This window comes from Vicugna pacos, chromosome 9, assembly GCF_048564905.1.
Source record: "Vicugna pacos chromosome 9, VicPac4, whole genome shotgun sequence".
Lineage (NCBI taxonomy): Eukaryota > Metazoa > Chordata > Mammalia > Artiodactyla > Camelidae > Vicugna > Vicugna pacos.
Genome location: NC_132995.1, coordinates 33,000,247 through 33,019,038, shown reverse-complemented (window position 1 = coordinate 33,019,038; position 18,792 = coordinate 33,000,247). Strand labels below are relative to the sequence as shown.

Here is an 18,792-nt window from a genome sequence, read left to right as displayed (position 1 = left end):
GAAGAGGACCCAGGCTCCAGATGAGATGCAGCCTGGTGGGTCCCAGCCTCTGCGCCTGGACTCCTGACCCTCGAAATCAGAGATAAGTGTATGTGGTGTTAAGCCACTAGATTTGGGATAATTTGTTACACAGCAATAGGAAACAGGTCCAGCCCTGGACTAGGTTTAACGTTAACAGATATTTACTGAGTCCAGCTGCAGGGGGTGTGTGTGTTGGTGAAGGACACTTAGTTGCTTCTGCTTCAGTTGCTAAGGTGAAGGACGAAAATCTCTACCTGCAGGTTGAGTACCGGAGATCCTGAGCCAAAGAGCCCTGGGCTGGGTTTAGCAGAGACCTGGGCAAATGCCACGAGCTCTTGCTGGCCTGGTTCTTGTTCTGCGTCCCTGCTGCTGCTGGCAAAACGGGTGATGCTACCTCCTATCTGCTGCACCTGGCAGAGTTAAGGGCCCCATTCTGGCAGCTGCTGGATCATCCCACATGAGGGTCAGAGGGAGGCCAGCCAGCTTGGAGTCGGGGCCAGCAGGCTGCAGAGTGGCCTGGCCAGCCAGCAACTCAGCACAGTGAGGCCATGCGGGAGGGGCACTGGTCCCCACACCCAGTGACTTTGGAAGATAGAAGCTCTGAAGGGAGGTTTTGGAGCTAAACACAGTCTCAGCACTGAATGCAACCTCAACTTACATTTGAGGCCACTAGGTGAGACAGAGACAGGGACTTGCCACCACTGATCAACTGAGAGCCTTTCAAGGTACTCAGACATTCTGTCAGGAGACCTGGGTAGGGCTGGGGAATCTGAATTTTTTGGTCAACTCTCTGAAGCCTTTGCCAAAACCTGGCAGCCAACAGCTGGGAAGTCCCCCTTTCTCTGAAATCACTCCAAAGCACCAACTGGTGTGGGCAGCTGGGCAAACCACACCTTCCTTGGGGTTAGGACACAGCCCAAATGCAACCACAAGATAGTCGGAAGGCGTCCGCAAGCGGGGGCTTTACAGCTGGAGTGTGGGAAGGAGAGAACAATGAGGCCACAAACCTGCTAGGGGCTAAGGACTCCCCTTGAGTTGCAAGATCAAGCCCCTGACCATGTTGTAGCAGGGGGTCCGAGGGCACAGGTAGCAGCAGGGCTGAAGGAAGCATCCCACCGAGCACCACGTATGCAGGAAGCTCTCGGGTCATTGAGCATGAGAGAGGCGTGGCTTTGAGATCATCCTACAGCCCCCGGCTGGTTGTGCGGGGGCGGGGACACGTGGAGCCTTTAGTACTGATGAGGGCGTGGCCAGGTGGGAACCCTTCCACAAGGCTGGTGGGATTGGTTCACAATTACCCCCCACCCCAGTGCCAGTTTCAACCCTAGCCTTATATTACAATCACCTGGAAAGCTTCCCCCCAAAACAACAAAAGCACCAATGTCTGGGACCCTTTCTTTCCAAAGACCCCTTAAGTCAATCGTTTGGAATAGGGCTGTAGGCTGTAAGCATTTTGGCAAAGCAGTCCCAGGTTAGTGCCTCCAGGGTTGAGGACCACTGCCCTAGAGAAATTCTTCTACACATGCACTGGAAGACAAGCTTACAAATGTTCAAAGGGGCACTTTTTGTAATAGCTAGAACCTGGATATAATCCAAGCGGCCATTAACAAGAGGATGGGTGAAGGAGGCGTGTTGTCACAGAGGGAAAAGTGTGAGTTGTAGCTGCACATCAGCGTGGAAGAATCTCACAAAACGTGGAGCCACAAGAGCAGGTTACAGAAGAGCATGTGTATGAAACACGTCACTTTTACATAAAGTTCAAGAGTTTAAAAACACCCAAGCTGCATCAATACATTGTTAGGGATATACGCATACACACACGTGTATGATGTACGTACACACGTGTGACAAACAAACCAAGGAGAATGACAGACACACAATTCAGGAACACACAATTCAGGAACATCCTCCTTAGAGATAGGAGGATGGCGACAGGGAGGGGGACATGGGGACATGGAGCAGCAGGAAGGCTCTTTTTTAAGCTGGCTGGTGAGTATACAGGTGTTTATTTTTTATTGGTTTGTATACCTTACATATACATTATATATTTTGTATTGAAACAAATTTCATTTAAAAAAAAGAACTAGGAAAACCCACACATAAAACTCTGGGTCTTAAGGAAAATGCCTATTAACCTGGAACAAAATTCTGTGCCTCCCTGACATGAACCTCCAGGAAACATTTGGCTTAGTTAATATTGTATTCAAAATTATAAAACTGAAACCAACACAAATAATAATAATACTAACAGAAGCAACAGAGAACGTTGCCACAGAGCACATAAATATTGTCTGTGATCAAAATTTTTACTACAAATCACACAAATGTATAAAATATAATGCCAAAGCACAAGGAAATGATAAGGCAGAGAGAGAGAGAGAGAGAGATCTGTGATGGAAACGTGAAATGGCAGAGCAGAGGCAAGAGGTGAAAAACAGTAACATCCCTGGTACAGAGTCAGTATTGGAAACAGCACTAGGAAGAATGGACAGGGCTCAACCCAGGGACAGGATTTCATCAAACTAACCCAAATGAAATGAGAATAAAGAGAGAAAAAGAATCAGGGGGAAAATGATAAAGCACAGAAGATAGAAGAAACACCGTTAAGGAATCAGAATAATTACTTAAAGTCACAACTCAAGACATTTTCAAGAAAAGAAGCAGTAGTTGATACGTAGATTGATGGAAAAAGTGATACAGAACACTCACCAGGAAACATAATAGTTTTGTCGGACGGTGTTTTGAGTCCCAGAATCTGCACCTGCGGAAGGAGGGCTGTGTGTGCATCACCAAGGGGCGGTGTTCGGGCTTTAGTTCCTGCACCGTGAAGATGTGTGATGCTACCTGTAAATGAGTGCCTTGAACACTTCTGTGAGTCCAGAGAAGTTTCTGGTTTGTGCTTGTTTGTGTTCTGTCCATTCCCTCAGTCTTTCTTTGCTTCCTTGCTGTCCCGGCACAGAGATAGACTTGCGGGGAAGGGACAAAGCGGCTCTGCGCACAGCTCTTTCCCCCTTGCTGGACAGCAGGGACCGAACGCTCCACTCTGCCCTTGGTGGCCTCAGACCTCACCTTCTGTTGTCACTTCCGGGTGGTCACCTTGTGGACTGGTCCTCACCATCCCTCTGCAAAGCCTTGTGATGAACTGGAAGCTGCATTTAGACTCAGCCGGGCTCAGCAGTGCTCAGAAGCCCCTCCCTTCCTCCCTCCCTTCCCTCTTTTTTCTTTTTTTCACAATTAATTAAGCATTTTTTCTTTTACATGACGACAGATTTCAGATACAGAGATACAGGTATAATACGACAGACAATCAGGTAGGCTGTATTTTGATTCCGATCACTCTGTATAATATGGGAAGTGTCACAGCTGTCCCTCTCCTCTCCCTGTCCTCCTCAGGGGTGTTTCCCCCTCCTGAGGTCGTGTGTCACACCCATGCCTGCTTTTATACTGTTACTCAGCAGAAAAGAGTTTGTATGAAATATGTCTGTCTTTTATGGTGAAATTTGCACAAAACTAACAGTTTTAAAATGAATAATTCTGTGGCATGTAGTATCTTCACAATGATGTACAACCACCACTTGTCTCTAATTCCAAACATTTTCATCATTCCTCTCTGCCCCTGCCTCTGGTGACTACCGATCTGCCTGTTCCGGGCATTTCATGTAAATAGAATCATATAATCAGTGACCTTTTGTGTCTGGCTTCTCTCATATTGTGTTCAAAGTCCACCCATATTGTAGCAAGTACCAGTCCTCCACTCCTATCTATGGCGGAATAATATTCCACTGTGTGAATATACACTGTTTATTTATCCATCTGTCCATTGATGGACACTTGGGCTGTTTCTTCCTTTGGTGTCCATTGCACTGAAATGTCCTTTCAAGGCTCACTTCTCAACAAGATCCTGGCTCCTTTGCTTGTCTGGGTGTCTCATCCCTGCAGTGTGCATGATGGCTTTGGAGAAGGGGTCATGGCGGTTCAAGTATGAGGAAACTGCAGGTTTTGTAGACTCTGATTTCCCCTAAGGGCAACATCAGAGGCAGAACAGCAGCAGACTGAGCCTCATTCTCTTGACTGGCTACATCTTGAAACAGATTAGAGAAGGGTCTGATTTCAGCATCTCATGGAGAAACAGGAAGAGGAAGCAACCGTGTCAAGGGCCCAGAGCAAAGACATAAGACAGAACAGGATCCTGACCCCCATCTGTTAAAATGTACCTGTAGGATTTAAATGTATGTAGGTGACTGATGACATGGAGAGCTCAATGCCATTAAAGAAGAATTTATTACTTATATTTCCCAGGAGTAGGGGCCATGCCACACCACGCAGGGCAGGAGGAGAAGCGAGCCAAAAGCCACAGCCCTGACTGGGGTTTCATGGGGACAGCAAGGCGGGGCAGGGCAACGACTTGAGGACTGGCCAGTGGGAGTCATTCCGGTGGGCTCCAAGGCGTGGGTGCTGTTGCTCATTGTCTGGTACCTGGCCCTGGGTGATTTGGGGAAACAATGGTTCAGGGAGTGAGGTATATAAAGGAGATGGCTAGTGGCCTCGGGATTGGTTGGAGAGTTTGCAATGTGATTTTTCTGTGCCTTCGAAAGCTGGATCACAGGGGAGATGCAACTTGTGATGAGTGGATGCCAAATAGCAAATACAGGCTGTAAGAAATCACAGTGAGAACAGTCCAGGCGCAGCGCTCTTAACACTGCCCACGGTACATCTGGATTTAGTAGCCCTGCAAATCCCAGCAATGGTATTCCTTCTCACTAAGCGCTGAGGGTGTAGCCTCTGCTCCCTCAGGAGAAGGGCTGGCCAGCCGCAGACACCCTGGCCTAAGGCCCTGGGTAGCTACAATCAGATGTGGGTGACCTCAGCCCCGGGGGACAGAGCTGAGGCCAGGGCCCCATGGACCAACACATCAGTCTCAATCATTATTGGGGGCCGGAGTGCCCTCTTGTGGGCAACTGGAGAGCAACACAATTCTAAATTCCACTGCAATGCTGGTCTTTAAGGAGGGCTAAATCAGGGCGCTACTCCTCCTGGAGTTTCTCTTTTTTAATGTGCTCCTCATGGAATTCACCTGGGAGCTTGCTGATGAAAATATATAAATCAAATTTCCACTATGCACAAAGCACTCCTCCCGCCTTATAGTGAGTCAGGAAGTACTGAATTGCCTGACCCAAAATATCTGCCCCAGTGAGCTCACCAGTGAGTCAAACACTCAAGTAACTGTAATTACAGAAGACAAAGTATGGCAAAGATTGAGCTGAGGTAAAAGCAGAGGGCTGGCAGAGGACACAGAGTGGGGCATCAGCTGCAACCAAGGAGACCAGGGAGGGCTTCCTGAGGGAGGCAGCATTTGAGCTGAGCTCTGAAGGGGGACTGGATTTTGGACAGGGAGCAAGGGAAGCACTTTCCAGGTGGAAGGAACAATGAGAGGCCAGCGCCCCTCCCCACTGTTCTCTGGTCTCTGCCCCGTCCTCTTTCTTCCTACCTCCCTGTTGCCAGTCATGGGAAGTCTCCCAGTCATGATTCCTTAAAATGGCTTCTTCCCAGGGGGACATGGTGGCTGGTCCCATCTCCTGCATCTTGTCCCACCCACCTTGCACCCTGATCCTGCCATCACACATTTGGATTCCAAATCCTGCATTTTGTTGCCAGTCCTGGATCCACCTCTCCCCAGCTGAGGGACCTTGAAGCCACCCTCCTGCTAGGTCAGTCTCAGGGTCCCGCTGGTAACCTCTTACCTCCTCACAGTCCTCGATTTATCTGAGTTCACAATATGGGCCTCTGAAGAAGATTTCACTAAATAAAAAAGGATTTGATTCTTTTAAGGAAAGTTGGCAATGCATTGGATTACATACCTGTTCTCTGAGTGTCTTTCTGGCAGGGTGAGGGGTCCGCGCCCCAGCCTTTGCTCTTCTTTGCTGTCCCAAGGGCTCCTCCTTGCCTCCCCCCATTTTGAGATCATTTTTTCTCCACTTCTCACCCTCCGTGGATCCAGACAATATTTTTCCACGAAGAATTCAGACTGGGCTGCCCCAAGGACTCTGGATCGGAGGCAGTTTGAAGGATACTTCTTGGGACCAGGGCAGGGAAAAAGCCCACCAGTGGCTGAGGAGGCCCTGGGGTCACAGAGACAACAGTTCATCACCATCATCAGCCTTATTATTATTATTATTATTTCTGTTGTTGCTTCTCATGGAAAGTGGATTTGGCCTGACATCTGGCCTGCAATAAGACAACTGGCCACAAGGGGGTAACAGGAGGTATAAGCTTTACCTGAAAATAACTCTCCCAATTGCAGCCCCGCCAAGCAAGCAACCCAGGTCACAGAATCCCAAGAGAGGACCCACTGCCCCTGCACCCAGACTTCGCCCCAGAGAGAGAAGCTAGAATCCCACAGCTGGTTAGGAGAGTGAGACAGAACTAGAATCTGAAGACTCAAACATCCTCCCACTCCCTTATGGCTCCAGTCCTGAGCTGGGCCTGGACAGAGGGCTTTGGGGGTGGGGAGGGTCCATAACCTGCGGGTCCCCATCCTTCTGAGCACGTGGGCTGTGGGATCCCCCGGGACACTCATTGAGCTCCCAACACAGTGGAGGAGTCCGGCCCAAGAGACACACACGGGAATCAGTGGGAGAACAACCCCCACAGGCAGCCCTAGAGGCCCTAAGAGCTGGAGGGATCAGAGCAGGAGAGAATCCGGCGGGCAGCTGTACTCAGAGACGGCTTCCTGGAGGCTGGCTTGGCCGAGGCTGGGTGGGATGTCAACGCTGGGAGGTGGTGATCAGCCTTCAGGTCAGCAGAAACCAGGGACCATGTGGGGAGTGGCCTGACAGGGATGGGAGATGGGGGCTGGGAGCAGGGGGATGAGCTGGAGCAGGGGTGAGGCTCAGGCAGGGGAGCAGCTCTGGCCCTGGGCGCTGGCCTGGAGTTGGAGCCGGGAGAGGGAGCTGGGTGCAGGTGGAGCTGGGCCTTGCAGTGATTCTCAGGGGGTGGCTGTGTGGCAGAGGTCAGGGTTGGGGGGCTGAGAGGTGGGCTAAATGGGAAAAGGGCTGCAGGAGCCCCCAGGTGAGGGAGCTCCCCAGCACTTGATAGAACCCCACCCATTGAAGGGTCCTGAAAACATTTGTGGAATTGGATCAAATGTGTGTCTTCAGCTCTGCCTGGGGGGCAGGGTGGGGAGTCAGTTGAGAATGGGGCTGGCCTGGGAGGACTTCAGGGGCAGACAAGATGGGAGAGAGTCCAGACGGCCCTTCCCAGGTCCCCTAACCTGCCTGTGCACAGCAGAGGGGAGGACCTGCTGGCCTCTTGTTGCCCTTGCCCTGCTCATCCCACGGGCCCCTCAGTGCCACCCCTGCTCGGGCCTCTCTCCTAGGACCTCCTCTCACTGAGGGTGGTCTGCACTCAGAGCCTCAGTTTCCCTCTCCAACCTGGACACGAAAGACCAGATGTTCTCTAGGGCCCTGGGGTGACAGGCCGGGCAGACAGAACATGCAGACCCAGACTGGGGGAGAAAGACTTTAATCAGACAAGGGGACAAGGGGCCTCTTTGTCCTCATCAGGCCTCCCTTGGACCCGGGGAGCTCAGGGTTGGAGCAGTGAACAAGGAGGCGGGAAGTCTCCGTTACAGGAAGGAATCATGACTTCTGGGTGATGAGGTCACGCAGCTTCAAGGCATTTTGCAAATATCTGACTGCCTTCTTCACCCATGCATCGTCGGGGTCCGAACAGATGGATCTGCCATGGCGAGTCACCAACCTACACAGAGGGAGAGAGCCGTGGTGGGGTCAGGGCAGGAAGGCCTGCCAGAGCCCCGGGCCAGCCTCACCCTGTGCTGACAGGGACCCTGAGGTCCCAAGCGTGGCAGGAACTTGCCTGCAGTCACACAGGGCGGCAGTAGCAGCTCTGGGGCATCGGGCTCTGTCCTCAGTGATCCCTGGCCCTCCCAGGGTCCCTGCTAGGCCTGGCCCCCCACCTCAGGATGCCCACACCTCAACAAGCCTGGGAACTAGGGGTGCACAGGAGAGGCCTGGTGCTCGGGGCTCAAGCCCAGGAAGAGGAGGTGACCACACTGGCCGCTGACTGCCCGTGTGGTGTGGGGCTGTCTCATCCCTCTCAGGGCCTCAGTTTTCCCCATAAATCAATGAAGAGCTTAGACCTCAGAGCATGGGGCCCTCTGGGGCCTTGTGAGGGGAGGTGCAGGAACTGCCCTGAAGAGCAGGGCTAGGGGGGTCAAGAGTCAAGGCTCTCTCCTCTCCTCTCCCCAGTGACCATTCTGGGAGCCCCAGGGTCCGCCTCCTGCCACACGCAGCTCCAAGGAGCAGCGGTGGAGGCAGGGAGGTAGGGACAGGAGTGGGGGACAGACTTACACGATGGCATCCCTGGGGCACTCCACTGAGGTCCAGTACCACTTCACCAGCTTCTTGAGAGGAATGGCTCCATTGAAGTACTCCAGGCAGCACTCCCGGCCCACGTTGACTCCTCGAGCTACAGGGAAAGCAAGTGGGAGCAGCTGCGTCTGAGTGTCCGCACGGGGGCAGGGGACTGTGGAGGGTCTGCACGTGTGTATCTGTCTGGAGGGGAGTCTGCATGCATTGCATGTGTGTGTGTGTGGTGTCAGGCTGGGTCCATGTGCATGTGTGCATTTCTGCATGTGTGTGTATGTATTGTTCGGAGGTCCCTTGTGGGGGGTCTGGAATTGTGTTTGTGTGTGGGGAGTATGTAAGGGGTCTACACATGTGTCTCTGTGTGTGGGTCTGTGTTTGCCAATGTGTGCACATTTGTGTGCACGAGGTTCTGTGTGTACCTTGAGGGACTCTGTATGTTTGTCTGTGCACGTATCTGTGTGTGTATTCGGGAGGGTTTGTGTACATATGTCTGTGTGTGTGTCTTTGTGTGGGTATACATTTGTGTGTGAGGTCTCTGTGTGTGCTACTGGGCCAACTGTGTGTTTGCGTGTGCTTGTGTGTATGTGTGTGTGTTTGAGGAGTCTGTGCATATATGTGTGTATGTATTTGTGTCTCTGTTTGTGTGTGCACCTGTGTTGCTCATACTCAAAATACCAGCCCCGAATCACCAAACGCTGACTCTGGGCCAGGCTCTGGGCTGAGCAATCTGCCCACAGCCCTCATTCAGTCCTCACAGCCCTCCTGGAGACAGGTGCTGTCACTACCCTGTTTTACAGATGAGAAAACGGAGGCCCGAGATGTGAAGACACTTTTCCTTGGCTCAATTTCCTCATCTTTGCACAAGAAAAAATATCCAGCACTTGCAAACAGCCAAACCAGTGATGTGTGGCTTCAATTAAGATCATGGTTGAGTGATTTCTAAGAAGCCTCTGAGTGTCCTCTGACCACCTTGGGAGTGGAACTCAGTTCGACTCACTCAGAGTTGACTGGGCCTGGTGTTTTACAGAAGTGAGAGTGAACGTCCAGCCAACTGTGACGGTCACCCCGTTAAGATAACCCCAAAGACTGCGGCTGCGTCCCCGTGCAGAGCGCTAACCAGCTTTGTTCCGAAAGTAGTAATCTTATTTCAGCCTCCCTTTCCCAACTGAGTATAAAACCTTTTTCACCTGCTCTGGGAACCAATTCTCCTGCTTTTATACTGATCCTCTCATTGTATATGAGCCCCATTAATAAAACTGACTCTAGCAAACACTTTTGAGAATTGTTTATTTTCCACTATCGAAACGCAGACACAGTCACTGCCTCACAAAGATTGCAGTGTGAGACATGCAAGTGCTTTGTTCCTCAGAAGCCGAGCCCCAGGTCCTGGGGCCTCCTCATCCTCAACTTCATCCTCATCCTCAATATCACCCTCATCCTCATCCTCAACTTTATCCCCATCCTCATCATCACACTTACCCTCCTCCTCATCATTATTTTCCTTTGAATGCCTCCCTCAAAATCCTCTTGCTGCCAGCCTCTCACATCTTTGTAGGAATAAGCAGGCGGTAGGAATAATATTCACGTGTTGCTGTTGTGGTCTCGGAACCCCCGCCCATCCACTCCCGGTGTCCCTTCCTCCTGCTGCCTCTCCTCTGCTCTCACCTGCGTGGGTGTCCTTCAGGGAAGCCCCCAGGAGGAGGGCGACCAGGAACAGCATCTTCAGGGAGGTCATGATGTCGAGAGCCCAGGAGAAGGTCTCTATGTGTGAACCCCTCTGGTCAGAGGAGACCAGGTTGACAGCCAAGTGTGGAGGTGACCTATTTAACCTCTTGGGGGATCCTGCCCCGCCTCCTGTCACCTCCCCCATGCCCCTACATCCTTCCCTAGACCCATGGAGTTCGAAGAATTTGAAATGATTCAACTGAAGTCCAGTCTTGGAATGTTTGCGGCTTTCCAGAGAATGGGCACTCAGTTGGGGACAGAAGTGGGGTCTGTGTGTCAGGGGGCCATGACACACTTCTCCTTTCATAGGGGACATTTCTTGGTTCCTCTATTAGCAGAACTGAAAAGCCTCCATTCTAAACTGGGTGAATCCCTGCTCTGAGGCTGGTGAGCCTCCTTCCTGACAGTGCCCTGGGCAGGGTTACAGCCAGGCAGGGGCCAAGAGGGGCAGCTTCACCATGGTCCGGAGGAGCTTCAGGGTGCTGGAAGGCCTTTTCAGGGATTGCCAGGCTGCATGGGCATATGGGTGGCTTTCTGCAAGGAGGACTCCATCCCCTTCTGAGAAAGGCCTGGGGCCCAGACAACCTTAGTTATGAGTCCTTCCCCAAGCTGGGCCCTGGATCACAGAAGACCAGAGCCCGACAGGTTTGCATCACCATTTCACTTTGTATTTCCATGTTGTTGCAAATGGTAAGATTTTCTTCTTTTTTAGGGCTGAGTAGTATTCCATGGAGTGTGTGTGTGTGTGTGTGTGTGTGTGTGTGTGTGTGTGTGTGTGTGTGTGTGTGTGTGTGTGTGTGTGTATCTCCCACATCTTCTTTATCCAGTCACCTGTTGATGGGCACTTAGGTTACTTTCATATCTTGGCTCTTATGAATAATGCTGCAGGGAACATAGGGGTGCAGATATCTCTTTGAATTAGTGTTTTTGTTTTCTTTGGATAAATACTCAGGAGTGGAATTGCTGGATCCTATGGTAGTTCTATTTTTAATTTTTGAAGAACCTCCATACTATTTTTCATAGTGGTTGCACCAATATATATTCCCACCAACAGTGCACCAGGGTTCCCTTTCCTCCATATCCTTGCCAACACTAGTTATTTGTTGTCTTTTTGATAATAACCATTCTGAGGTGTGAGGCGATATCTCATTGTGGTTTTGAATTTCATTTCCCTGGTAATTAGTGATGTTGACCACCTTTTCATGTGCCTGTTGGCCAACTGTATGTCTCCTTTGGGAAAAAAATGTCCATTCAGTTCCTCTGCCCATTTTTTCAATCAGGCTGTTTTGTTGTTGTTGTTGTTGTTGTTGTTGTTGTTGTTTGATGTTGAGTCGTGTGAGTTCTTTGTATGTTTTGAGTGTTAGTCCTTTATCAGATATATCATCTGCAAATAACTTCTCCCATTTGGTAGGCTGGCTTTTGTTTTATTGACAGTTTCCTTTGCTGGGCAAAAGCTTTTTAGTTTCATATAGTCCCATTTGTTTAATTTTGTTTTTGTTTCCCTTACCTGAGGAGAAATATCCAAAAAAATATTACTGAGACCAGTGTCAAGGAGTCTACCACCTGTATTTTCTTCTAGGAGTTTTATGGTTTCAGGTCTTACATTTAAGTCTTTAATTATTTAGTTATTTTTGTACATGATGTGAGAAAGTAGCCCAGTTTGATTCTTTTGCATGTGGCTGTCCACTTTTCCCAACACTATTTATTGAAGGGGCCATCTTTTCCTCATTGTATATTCTTACCTCCTTCGTCGTCGATTAATTGCCCAAATAAGTGTGGGTTTATTTCTGGACTCTCTGTTCTATTGATCTATTTGTCTGTTTTTGTACTAAACCATACTGTTGTGATTACTGCAGCTTTGTGGTACAGTTCAAAATCAGGCACTGTTTGTTGAAACCCAGGAGTAGTCCCCAGACTGTAATGTCATCAGCCCTCACGGCTCACCTGCGAAAGGAAATCATCACACTGGACTAGATCATGAGAGGGAAAGAGGGAAAGGTCAGGCGCTCTTCCTCCTCCACAGAGCCACCTTGGAAGGCTGGGCAGCTTCAGTTCCTGGTGGAAGGGGTCCCCCTGTCCATGGAAGAACCTCCCTGTGGGCAGAATCCTCTGTCATGGCCTTGCTGTGTGACCTCAGGAAGTTCACAGACCCTCTCTGGGCCTGTTTCATTACCTATAGAGGGACCCAGGAGACCCTACCAAGATGGCAGATCTGAGAAAGATGGGGTGCTCCCTTAGTGAACCTCACATGAGCATTTCTCTGCTTCTTTTAGGGTCACATCACCTGTCAGAGACCCCTAACCCCGCCCACTCCTCAAGCCACAGCCCAGGTGGCTCTTCACCCCTAGTATTTCTGGCCAGGTTCCACTGGCACGTGCACTGGAGCGGAGGTGAGGGGAGTGGGATCTTCCTGCCTGTGCACGTATTTGGCGCCAGCTTCCTGAAGATGAGGGGGCAACCTCCACCCTCCCCAGAGAGGATCGCTCAGCAGCCCCTATCCTGCTGAGTCAGAGAAGGCCGGGCCGGACTGGGGAAACAGTGCTGGTGTCCTCAGTGACTCTGGCTGAGGAGAGGGAAGCTCTAGCCTGGAGACAGTGACAGGGGAGTGCTGCTTCAGGAGGCCCGGGTCCTAGGAGGAGGCAGAGGGAGCACGTTTCCTCTGATGCAGCCCCTCCTGGGTGGAGCATCCCCTGACCCTCTCTCCATGCCCTCTGCCCACTGGCCTCTGCCCACCACCTAGTGGCCTCTCCACCTTCCACAGGGCCCGCCAGATGCTCTTCTCTGGACAACAGGGGACTGTGACGATGATGATTAGCAGCTTTATTAACAGTGAGGCTACCCCAGTCCCCACTGCAGGGGAAACTCCCTAAATGAGTTTCGAGTCCCCCTTGTTTGCCACAGACTGAGAATTTTTCTCTGGAAGCACCCAAGTTCCCCTGTCTCTTCTAGGGAACAGTTTACAAGAGCAGGACCAGAGGGTTCTGGACCAGCTCTGGACTGGTGCAGCCTGCCAGGCAGGGGAGGGGGAACAGAGCAGCAAACGTGTCAGAGCGCCCCTGCTGTGTGCCCAACGCTGCTCCAGGGGCTGAGGGGCGGGCGGAGGCCAGAGGCAGCCCCTGCCTTGGGGGAACTCGCAGGAGGTGAGGATGGAGGAACAGGCCTGGCCCTACATGAGAATGTGCAGGTGAGATAAAGGGCCTCGGGGCCTGGAGCGGGAAGAGGTTGCATGGAGGCTGCAGCCGGTGACCTGGGCCTGGTGGGTGGGAAGATTCACACCAAGAGGATGGTAGGCATTTCACATGAGGGGAGCGCTGAGCAAAGGTGCAGAGATAAAGGAGGGTAACAGCATGGAACTCAGGTGGGAAAACGGCTGGATGTGACATCAAGACAGTAAACTCCGTGGGGACAGGAGCGTGTCTGCTTTGTCCACCACTGTGTGTGTCCCCAGCGCCAAGCACAGTGCCTGGGACATCGTGAGCTCTCAACGAGGCTTGGCTGAATGAGTGCAGGAGGGAAAGACAAGTTGGTGAGACAGAGCGAGAATCCAGGGAGAAGCTGGCGAGGGCTGTGTGCACCTCTCAGCCTTCCTTGGGAAGCAGAGAAGACCAGGGACATTTTGAGGTGGTTTCCTTGCTGGGGATTAACCCACTTACTCCTCTTTGGTTCTCCCAGCTATGAAACAAATTCCAAGGGACCTTCCAGATGAGTGTCCTGGAGTCCAGGCCTATGATAAGCGTCTCAAAAGAGCTTCATGGTGCTGCGCGGACTCTAGGACTGGGAGATCTGTTGAGGGGAATCAGGAATGCTTCCTGGAGGAGGCGGCAGTGAGGGAGGCAGTGGAGGGGCCGCAGGGGAGAGGGTATAGGCCGGGAAGCAGGCCAGATGCAGGCCTGTTAGGAGAACAAAATCAAAGGGGAATTGGATCTGAGTGGGAGAAAGCGGCGATGCTGACTCCCTGCCTCAACACCTCTGACTCAAGTCGGCCAGGCACCCAGCCTATTCGCCTGCCACCCCCACCCCCCAGCCCAGCTCCAGCCCCGAGACTCTTGCCACAGGGAGTCCCTTAGGGTAAAACCAGCTGGAGGGGATCAATGCCTTCCCCAGCTTTAGCCTGAAGAGGATGTACCAGCCAGATTCTGGGTCCTTCACCCTGAAAGGTAGGGAGGGAGGGTTCCTGCCCCACCCTGGCTCTACCATGAGCTGCAGTGGAACCAGGGATGCTGCTGTCATAACCCCCCAAAACTTAGCCCCCAGCCACAGAGCAGAGGCCAGGTTGCTGGGGTGTGGAAGCTCTTTATCATCTTCAAATTGCACATGACAGTTGTCACTGGGGTGGCAGAAGTTGTCACCACAGGTCTTGCTCCTGTCAACCGAGGCTTCAGGAGATACGATGACTTGCCCAGGGCCTCTGTGGGAGATGTAGCATTTTGTCCACTCAGCTCCATCCTCTGGCAGTGGAAGCTCGATTCAAACAGCCCTGCCCATGGCGGCTGAGGTATGGTGATTCCAAATGTTATCTCCATCCTCTAATTCCCAAATATGTCCCACTCCCCTGTCCCAAGGGCCTGACGTGCTCACTGATGAGTCAGTTGTTCCTGACAGGTTGTCTGTCTGCTTCATTCCTCGGATCAGAAACACAAGGGTCATCCCTGCCTGGGGTCTCCTTCCTCTCCCTGCTACTGAGTTGGCCAGCAAGATGCGTCTTGAATCCATCTCCTCCCCAACCACATGGCCACTCCTCCACCTCTCTGCTGGACCACAGCCCCATACTCATCTCCCAGCTCCCAGCCTTGCTCCTCCAGTCCATCCTCCTCTCTAAAGCCCACTGATCTTCCCAGACATAAATTTGAGCAAGGCTCTCAACTCGTAAAATCCTTCAGGGTCCTCACCCTTCCTTGCCTTCGGGATGAAGTCCAGACTCCCACCAACTTCTCACCCTAGCTTTTGCCCCCAGCCCTACCACCCACCACATCACTTTGTTCCAGCCACGTCAATGTTTTTTTCAGTTCCTTGAAAATGCCAGGCTCTCACAGACACTCAAGCTTTTGTACAGGCTGTCCACTCGCTTCCTGTCTAGAACATTCTCTCTGTTCTCCACACCCCACCTCCTTTCATTCCTACCCTCCTTCAGATCACAGCTTAAACCCTCACTTCCTTCCTTCAGCCTCAACTTTCCACTCTGTCCTCACAGGTCACTGACTTCCCCATTGTGCTCTCATTACATTGTATTGTGATTGCTTGCTTATTGCTGTGAACTCCTTGAAAGTAGGATCTCTTTTGTGTTTCAGCTTGTACCTCTAGGACTTAATACCCAGTGGGTACTCGAGAAAATATATTTATTGAATGAATGAAGAGGTAGGTGGTTGGATGGATGAGTGGATGGATGAATGGATGGGTGGATGGGCACTTAAAATTTCTGAAGTACAGCTTGGGCCTAGCTTACATTCTATCCCAGGGACTCCTTCACCCCAGAACAAGTTATTTTTGATCCAGTGTGTCCCACTAATCCATGAGATACATCTCCTGTCACAGATGAGGCAGAGGGACACAACCAAGGCTCTCTATCTAGTTTACAACTTCCTTGGCCATTTCCTGCCTCCTGCCAAACCTAAATTGCTTCACCTGTGGCTTTGTTCTCACTTCTTCTTTGTCCCAGAAGGGCCTTCTTCCCTCCATTACACTCCCACCTCCAGGTTCCTCACACTCTCCCATCCCACGGTCCTCTTGCCCTCTGCTGTTGACATGACCCTGTTTCTCTGCTTCCGTAAAATCTTTCCATGACCCCAACTCCCCTCTCTCCTAGCCCCCAGCGTGCTGTTCTCCCATTTCTCCTTTTATTCTTGACCAAACTTGTCCAATGTGTGGTCTACACCTCCCACTACCAATTTCCTTTCTGCCCACATGAGATTTAATTCTTAGAATGTGGCTTCTGGTGCTGACAGTCTGGGGAAGTGACTCTCTCTGGCCCTCACAACCCACCCCCATGGCCATTCCCTGAACTTCCCATCTCCTCACAGAGGGCAGTGTGAGCCAGGGGTTACCAGCAGATACTCTGGAAGCATTATCTACAGCCCTGGATCTCGGGCCCTCATCTACCTGTTCCTGGTTGTGGGACCCCAGAACATGTCTGTGAACCTCACTGTCCTCATCTGTAAAGTGGGCATGTTGATAGACTCTTCCCTCATGGTACTGCTGGGAAAATGAACTGAGATGATGGATGTAAATTTCTTGGTGTCCAGCTGGTTTGATGGGAACCTATCTCCCTTCTTGACCTTTCTCTCTCTTGGGATTTGGGACATGGTTCTTGCCCGAGCTCTCTGTGGGCTCCTCTTCGCAGTAACATCCCTGCGCTCTCCCCATAGGCTGGGCAGCATTCTCAGCAGTTACATTTATTAGTTTACTTTGTCCTAACAACAGCCCTTGGAGGTAAGAACTATTATTATCTACATTTTACAGATGAGGAAACTGGGGGCCAACCACAGTGATTGAGAAATTGGTCCAAGGGCACAGAGCTAGCAAGTGGCAGAAGCATGCCTGCGGCTCTGTCTGTGGGTTTCAGCCTCAAGCAATCCCTTCTCCCTCCCTGATGCCTCCACTCAGGCTTATGACCTTGGGGTGGACGGTCCTAAATCTCTGTCCCCAGCCCCTACCGGTGACGGATCAAGCACACAGCCCTGGACCCGCCCCATCCTCTGGCCTCCTCCTGCTGCACAGTCAGATGCCTTAGCTCTCTCCGCCTTGCAACCTGGCTGGCTCTGTGCAGGTCTGTCACCCATACTGGGCTGTGGGCTCCAGAGATGCAAAAAACTGTCTCCTCGTGGTTCACTCAGTCTTGAGAACCAGAAAGGCAGGACCAAATTCCCTCTCAATCGACTTCCTCTTGTTTTGTTCATCATTCCCTACCTCCCCATCTGCCTCACTGGTCTGAAACTTTGCCCTTGACTCATTCCTTGCCTCCAGCCCCCACATCGCATCAGACACAGACTCTGTTCAGCAAGATCTTCAGGCAACACTCAATTTTCTCACTTCCTCCTCATTCCCACTGGCTCAACTCGAATCCTTCACACCCAGACAGTATCACAATTTCCAATCCTATTTCCTCTTCTCTGGTCCTCCTAATGCCACCCACCTGCACGCCTATGTCTGATGGGTCTTTCTCAAGGGCGGCTCAGAGTACATACTGCCCCCCTCAAGAACCATCAGTGGCTCCCTGTTTCCTTCCAAATCCACTGGAAGCTCTTGAGGCCAATCTTTAAGCCCTACCGTCAGTCTGGTCCATCCTCCCTATTTAGTCTCATCTCGTGGTTCCCCAGGGTTCAGCTTCTACTCTGTGCCTGGATTTGCTGCTTCTGTCCTCTTCTTTTCTGGATTATCCACCCCCTTCTCCCTTGAACTGAATTCTATCCATATATGGTAGGCCATAAACGATTAAACAAGGGGGTCACTGTGGAGCCGAGGGGCTATGAGTAAAGACTCTGTCAGGCAATCTGAGTCTGAACTCAGCTCTGCCATCAACAAGTTGGGGGATTTCGAGCAAGTCACTTCTCTCTGAGGCTCAGGTTCCACATCTACAAAGTGAAAATAATAATAGGAACCCCATTCGAAGGTTTGAGAGCGCATCAACTGCCTTAGTGCCTCTAGCTGGCAAATAGCAAGTGTTCCTAACTTTAAATATCATCTCTATGCCAATGACTCTCAAATCCCTCCCGCCAACTCCAGACTTCTATTTCAGCTGCCTACTCAACGTGTTGAACAGATATCTCAAAACCACATCTGAAGCTGAATTCCGGATTCCTGTTCACCCCCAAACCTGCTCTTCCTCCGTTCTTTGCTAGCCCCTTCCGTCCAGTTACTTGGGCCAGGAACCTGGGCACCAACCTTGATTCCTCTTTTTCTCATCTCCCACTTCCCATCTGTCTGGCGATCCCCTGGCTCTGCCTTCAGAATCCATGCAGAGCCCATCATCTCTCCCCAGCATTCCTACACTGCCTCCTGGTCGTCTCGCCACCTGCATCCTTGCCCCCTACAATCCATTCTCAGCACCAAAGCCACAGGTAGTGTGAGTCTCTTCTGTTTGGAATGTCCCCGTAGCTCCACATCACACCCAGAGGAAAAACCAAGGACCTCCACAGCAGCCACAGGGCTCTGCATGCTCTGCACCCCTCCCCACCTTGCTAACTCTGGAATATTCTTTCCCCAATACTTGCATGACTCAATTCTTCACCTCCTTCAAGTCTTGATTTAAATGTCAACTTTCAGTGAGATCTACCTTATTTAAAATTGCAACCCACCCCCACCTCTTCCTCTGCTCTATTTTTTCTTTTTCTTTTCTGCTGTAATACTTAAACCACCATCAAACACATTATACCAGTGACTTACTTACTCTGCCTGCTGTTCGTTGCCTGTCTCCCACCCGTATTCCCCCACCTCCATCCCCAATGGAATGTAAGTTCCATGGGACAAAAACCTCTGTCCAATGAAGCTTATCCCCTGGCAGATGGTGGGTCCACCACACATGCTGGTAGAATTCAGTGAGCGGATGGATAACGCCTGGTATTGTTCCTGGGCAGAGCACAGAAACCCTTCTCGTGGAGTCTCACTCTCCACCCGTGAAGGACTTGTCTCAGTCGCTCTCATGCCTGGCCTTCAGCACTCCATC

At 51.3% G+C, this 18,792-nt stretch overlaps 1 protein-coding gene across 1 annotated transcript; it reads right to left on the bottom strand.

The window, feature by feature from the left end:
• Positions 1–7,540: 7,540 nt before the first annotated feature.
• On the bottom strand, positions 7,541–10,190 carry CCL17 (C-C motif chemokine ligand 17). The gene is made up of 3 exons (XM_006214513.4): positions 10,074–10,190; positions 8,391–8,508; positions 7,541–7,779 (listed from the first exon to the last, which is right to left on the bottom strand). Exons 1-3 carry the CDS (start codon positions 10,141–10,143, stop codon positions 7,659–7,661), a joined length of 309 nt encoding a protein of 102 aa, XP_006214575.3. The 5' UTR covers positions 10,144–10,190; the 3' UTR covers positions 7,541–7,658.
• Between the last annotated feature and the right edge of the window lie 8,602 nt (positions 10,191–18,792).

Coding starts and splice junctions, on each gene's coding strand:
- CCL17 (XM_006214513.4), bottom strand. CDS start 10,143: ATGACCTCCCTGAAGATGCTGTTCCTGGTCGCCCTCCTCCTGGGGGCT. Junction 8,509..10,073: donor CCTGAAGGACACCCACGCAG/GTGAGAGCAGAG, acceptor CTTTCCCTGTAG/CTCGAGGAGTCAACGTGGGC. Junction 7,780..8,390: donor TGCCCCAGGGATGCCATCGT/GTAAGTCTGTCC, acceptor CCCTCTGTGTAG/GTTGGTGACTCGCCATGGCA.